The following is a 6,079-nucleotide window of genomic DNA, read 5'->3' on the forward strand; positions in this document are numbered from 1 at the left end:
CAAAGATAAGTGGTGGTGAATGGTAAAATAAATTTTACTTCACGCTTTGCTAAGACCGGGGTACTCTGAAATTGCACATATCCAAAAATCTTAAAGCTCATTCCCTTTGAAACTCAATTTTAAATTGCTATCTTCAGATAGTTGCAGCAATTTGTTTTCTGTATCTGTAGGAAGATTCACTTCTTCTGAAGCAATATCACACATAAAAGGATTCAAAATCCATAAATTTCCGATGCGAACATCTTCAGGAAAATCATGTTGAACCTTTATAGACAAAAGATCAATGTGGTTGTATATTTCGTCAAAGAAGTTGAATTCTATGCATTTTTCATGGGCCTCATCAAACCGGTGAAACATCGCAAAATTACGATTGCTAACCTTTTTCTTCCAAAATTTAGTTCTATTTTTAAACGCCTTAATCTTGTCTGTCATGGCAAAAATGGATTTTTGCTTCCCTTGCATGCTTACGTTCAAAGCGTTTAATTCTTCGATAATATCAGTAAGATAAATTAGCCTGGCCAAAAAAACATCATCTTCAAAGAACTTCACTAATTCTAAGCCTTCATCTTTAAGAAAGGTGAACACCTGCTTCTTTAATTCAACGTGACGAACCAGTGTCCACCCCTTCGACAGTCAGCGAACTTCGTTGTGAAAAAGAAGTCGCAGATGGTCAGCATCTAAAATTTCCTATAGGTCTTTGAAACATCTGGCCTTTGTGTCACTTTTCTTTATAAAATTAACAGTTTTAATTGACGCTGAGAGAACTTCTTGTAAACAAGAAGGAAGATGTTTTGTTGCCAAATTTTCTCTATGTAAAAAACAATGTATCCATTTAGCTTCAACTGCTTTATCCTTCATTTTCCTCACTACACCATTTTTGGACCCAGTCATAGACGCTGCACCGTCAGTACAAATGCTGATGAAATAATTTTCGACACATTTCATTACTTCAACAGAAGTTGTTTTTGTGGGTAATTCTCCACAAAATAATTTATCTTTGTTGAATCTTTCCTGCCCACAATATCTAAAAAAAAAAAACAAGTAACAAGGCTTTGCCGCTTACGTCAGTGGATTTGTCTAGTTGCACAGCATTAAGTAGACTGGCTTTTAATTTCTCCAGTAGTTGATGCTCTCTATCACTAGCCATTTCAATGACCCTGGATTGGATGGTGTCATTAGACAGAGGAATTGTTCTAAGTTTTTTAACAACTACTTTTGATACAACATCCTCACACAGATCAATAGTGAAAGGAAAGGCAAACTCCATAGCAATAGTGAAAGCCTTCTTGCATATCCCAATTCTCAAAGCTCCCTTATAGCTTGCCTTTTAAATTGAGGTGGAAGGGTTGACGGATGATTTCAAAGCATTTTTTTGCAAGAATAAGGCATGTGCCTTCTTTTTAAAATAGTCAAATTTTTTAGACTTACTGTCCTTATGGAATGCATCTTGGTGCCTTCTCAGTTTTGCTGGTGCTAATGATGAATTTGCCAACACTTTGTTACAACCAACCTCAACACATTGACCTTTCTGTTCTCGTCCACTTTCAATCACCACAAAACCATACTGCAGATACTCATCATTAAACTTTCTAATTTTACCTTTACATGAACTACTACCAACATCTTCACTATCGTCATACTTTCTTTTTTAAAATCTATCCATGCTAAAATAGTATATATAATAAGTTTGAAAAAATAAAACATTCCATTTGGTTATTTCAAAATAAGAATACTTCTAATACTGATTATAAAACTTAAAATATCGAATTTTTAAAAGTTGGTTTTGACCAAGGAAGAAAAAGTAAACCTTAATAAACAACGTAAAAGTTCATAAAAACATTTTTAAATTTCCGAGAAAATTGACTTTGAAAAATGTACGGTCCATACGTTTGTATTGGAAACTTTTTACAAAAAATACAATATCTCAAAACTTAAACGAAATTTTTAAATTCTATAAAAACTGGCCTGTAGTTTATACTTGAAGCTTTCATATAAGAGTCAATGTTATTTTTGTATAAAATAATCATGGACATTTTTTATCATGTAAGTCTAAAAAAAAAACAATTTCAATTTCTGTTAAAATTTTATAGGCCTGGCCAGATTTTTTTTAAATTATAGTAACATTTTTTAAGTAAAAAATAAGCTTTTATACATATTAGATTTTAAATCAAGCTAATAGACATCTTTTTAAACATTTTTACAGCATCCGAAACAATATAATATACCAGAAATAAGTGTCTGATAAAGATTTTTTGTTTAGTTATATTGTGTAAACATTTAGAATTTGTTTTGATTGCTTCTTCATTGTTTGCTTCAGTGATAATACCAGTATTTTCATGAATTCACTAAAAATAAAAATTCAAAAAAATTTGCAAAAATTTGCGCAACCAGGACACCTATTAATAAAAAATACCCATTAAAAGTCCTACCGCTAGATACACACTAAGCAGATCAATGAATGCTATAATTATATATGTTTGCCATTTTATGTGTTCTATTTTTTTTTTGAAGTTTTATGATTTATGTTTTTTTTTTCTTAAAATTTTTTTTTAAATCGAAAGGCTTCGCGGAACCCTAGGGTTCCGCGGAACCCCATTTCAGAAGCACTGCTCTAAGTTAATAAAATCTTATATGATAGGATGAAGTACATACTTTACACAAAAGTTGTTTGTGATGGTTTGTTATAAAAACTTTAGCAAAGTAAAAACAGAATTAATATTGCATTTATTAAGCAAAATTAATTTTCATTAAAATTGTGTCTATTATAAAGTATACTTTCTAGCAGTGGCGTCGCGTGGTATTTTTTTTAAGGGGTGCTGCAGATTGAGTCGTCAACTCAAAAAAATCCCCTAATTTGAAACATTAAAATAAAACTCAAGAAGTTAAAGAGAATAGGGAAAATTTTAACCTAAAAGTCTTTAAGATATTAGCTTGAATGCTTCTTAATATGAATATAAAAAAAAACATGATATACTAAAAAATATATATTTTTAATTTTATACTTAAATTCAAATATACGAGAAATTTATTTAAAAGTACTTAATGAAGGAAATAGATTACTATGTTGCTAAAAATTTTTATCATAATACAGTAAATAAATTTACAATATATCATACATTGAATGAAAGTTTGTATGTGTTAACAAAACTTAATTATAAGAGCAAAATAAATTTTATTTTTACAGATTAACAAAATATTTTTTTTTCATGTTTAAATAACTTCTCACAATACAACTTTTAAAAAGATTTAAAAACTACGTATTTAACTATTTAAGCATCAATTCTTTTATAAACAACAAAAAAAAAAATGTTTAGCAAAATAAAATTGAGGATCAGAAAATATTATTATAACTATTTTGTAGATTTTAAAGTTAACTCAAAAAGTAAAGTAACTTTTAAAGCAATTAAAAAGAAATTGCTTTAAACAGTAACTTTGTTTCTTTTGAGTTACGTACTTATTTTTCACTAGTAAAAAATAACATGATAAAAAAATATTTAAAGTAAAATATTTCTCGTAGTTCACTATTTGCAAACTATAAAAATTATAAGTTAAAAAGTAACATATAAACTTTAATACTTAACAACAAAAAATATTAATGAAAAACACAAAACTAAATAATCTTAATTATGTTCTCTCTGTTCATGATAATAAGAAAAATATTTTTTACCTCTATGGGTAAAGTGCATCCTTCTTTCTTTTTTCTTAACAAACATTTCTAATACCTTCGAATTAAAACCATCACAGTCACTAACTAGACCTCGACCAATTGCTATTACACTTAAAGAATTAAGTCTTGTCTGGCCCATAAACCTCTTGGGTAATTAAAATGTCTGGTGTTGGTCTGCTGTTTTTTAACTTAAGCTTTTCAACTTCAGACTAAGCATTTATATCAAGGCGTTTAAGCTGATCCACAGTACATTCACTATAATTTGTAGTTTGCATGTTATTATATTCAAAAATAACCTAAAAAATTAATTATGCTCGTGTTAAACTATTTGTGAAAATTTTTACAAGGTACTGATATTTCAAAGCTAATATTTTTTTTATAAATAAAGTATCTTGTAATATATAAGTAACGCTTTCATATAATTTCTAATGCTAATTTTTGATATAAAAAAAAGGTAGACCCCCTAAGTCCTTAACAAACTTTCTATATACTTTATATTAAATAATTTTTTCATTTAAAATAAATAGATGAAACTTGTTAGTTTTAATACAAATTGATATAAGTTTTTCTATGAGAATTGTATTTTGTTGTGTAAGTAAGTTTATCTAAAAACTTTAATGTATTTGCCTAAAAAATCAAATTAAAGATAAACAATTAGTTTGTTTTTTGTTAAGTCAGTTTGTACTTCCCTCTCATTATAAAATTTTAGTACTCTGCAACTTTAATTAACTATATGTCAAAATTCAATTCAAAGAGCAATTCAAAACAATTTATAGTTTACTTAAAAGTTTACAAATGTAGCTCAAGCTGTATAAACTTATGCATTAATATCAATTTAAATTTCATGTCAAACCATACAGAAATCATGGAGTGGTATCATAGTTCTTTAAAAAATGTTTTTGTTATTTTGGTCAGAATCACATAAATGCTTAAAATAAAAATAAGGCAACAACTTAATGTAAGGAATTTCACAGAAAAAAAAAACTATTTCACTATATCTTACCTTTTCAATTTTTATCAGCAATTGTTAGCAAAGTTTTTTAACAAAATAATTAATAATTTTTATTATTTAAAGAACAGAATTTTTATTTTTTGAGTATCTTTTTAGTTTAAAATATTTTTTTTTATATCTTTCATCATAATATTGTTCTAAATATTTTTACATAAATTGAGAAAACTTTAGGTTGTAGATATCAAATATAAAATTTTAATTTTTTATGCACATTTTATTATCAATATAAGTCAGTTACATTTAAAACTTGCATGTAACTTGTTTGCTACATATTGCTTATTATTATTTGCTTAATACTAAAATTATTAAAAAACAAAATTAATTATATTAAAAAGAAATTCAATTATTTTATGTAAATAAGATAGGTAGCCTTTGATTTCTTTTACTTTAAGGTAATCTGGAATAAAAAATTATGATATATGAAAATAAAATCTTAATGACCATTTTATAAAGAATTATCAATAAAACACACACAAATTTATTGAGTTTTGAATTTTTTTAAATAATGTCCTTTAAAAACTTATTAGAACTTTTGGCTTGTATAGTTTTTTTTTTGTATATGTGTTGACCACTGGGTTTTGATCTTGCACTTTCATCTTAAATACTAAACTTTACTTTCACTGTATTCAAGTTGTTTATATTAAGTAGTTATTTCAATGTATAATGTTCAAAAACTAGTTAACAGTGTATTCATATTCACTATATTCTTTATATTCAGTTTAATTCACATAGCGCTGCATTGAATGCAGCTCTAAAAATAAGCTTTTCAACAACATTTTGTAAAGGAAGTTTGTATACGTTTAAAATGCAGCGCACACAGTTTTAGCTTGCAGCGCCAGCGATTTAACGAATATTTGAAAGTTGAATGTAAAATTTAAAAAACTAACAAATTTATGGTTAAGTTCAATGAAAAAAAGCAGGAAAACTGAAACAAAGGAAAATTTTCTTTTTTCTTCTTTTTCTTTTTGAATAGGTGGGACTGCAGCTCCATTGTGCCACCCCACGCGACGCCCCTGCTTTCTAGTATGTTGAGATAATTATTTTAGTAATTTTATTTACCATTCCTTTTAAATTAATAACCGTTTGTAAACAAACTACGAGAAATTATTATGCAACTGTTTTATATTTACAAATTTAATCATTAAGAATTTCTTAAACTAATAGAATTTTATTGGTGTATAATCATCATTAAGTATTTAGGAACAATAAAAAAATATGGATTTACGAGTTTCATATAGTAAATTATCATTTGTCTGGCATACTTTACTATTAATTACTGCTATTTTAAATGGATAAAAAAATTGATAAACATTATACTATTTTTTATTTTTTATTAATTTTTCAAATTAATTAGTTTTTGTCTAAGAAGTTTAACTATGGATAAATATGGGACTACAAGA

At 26.7% G+C, this 6,079-nt stretch overlaps 1 protein-coding gene across 1 annotated transcript; it reads right to left on the bottom strand.

Annotated features, from left to right (window-relative positions):
• Window positions 1-687: 687 nt before the first annotated feature.
• On the bottom strand, window positions 688-3,806 carry LOC145839351 (SCAN domain-containing protein 3-like). Its single transcript, XM_082946933.1, has 4 exons — window positions 3,712-3,806; window positions 1,511-1,643; window positions 1,064-1,324; window positions 688-1,011 (listed from the first exon to the last, which is right to left on the bottom strand). Exons 1-4 carry the CDS (start codon window positions 3,804-3,806, stop codon window positions 688-690), a joined length of 813 nt encoding a protein of 270 aa, XP_082803059.1.
• Window positions 3,807-6,079: the final 2,273 nt, after the last annotated feature.

The sequence above is a fragment of the Thalia democratica genome, chromosome 6 (genome assembly GCF_965202585.1).
Source record: "Thalia democratica chromosome 6, ktThaDemo2.hap1.1, whole genome shotgun sequence".
NCBI lineage: Eukaryota > Metazoa > Chordata > Thaliacea > Salpida > Salpidae > Thalia > Thalia democratica.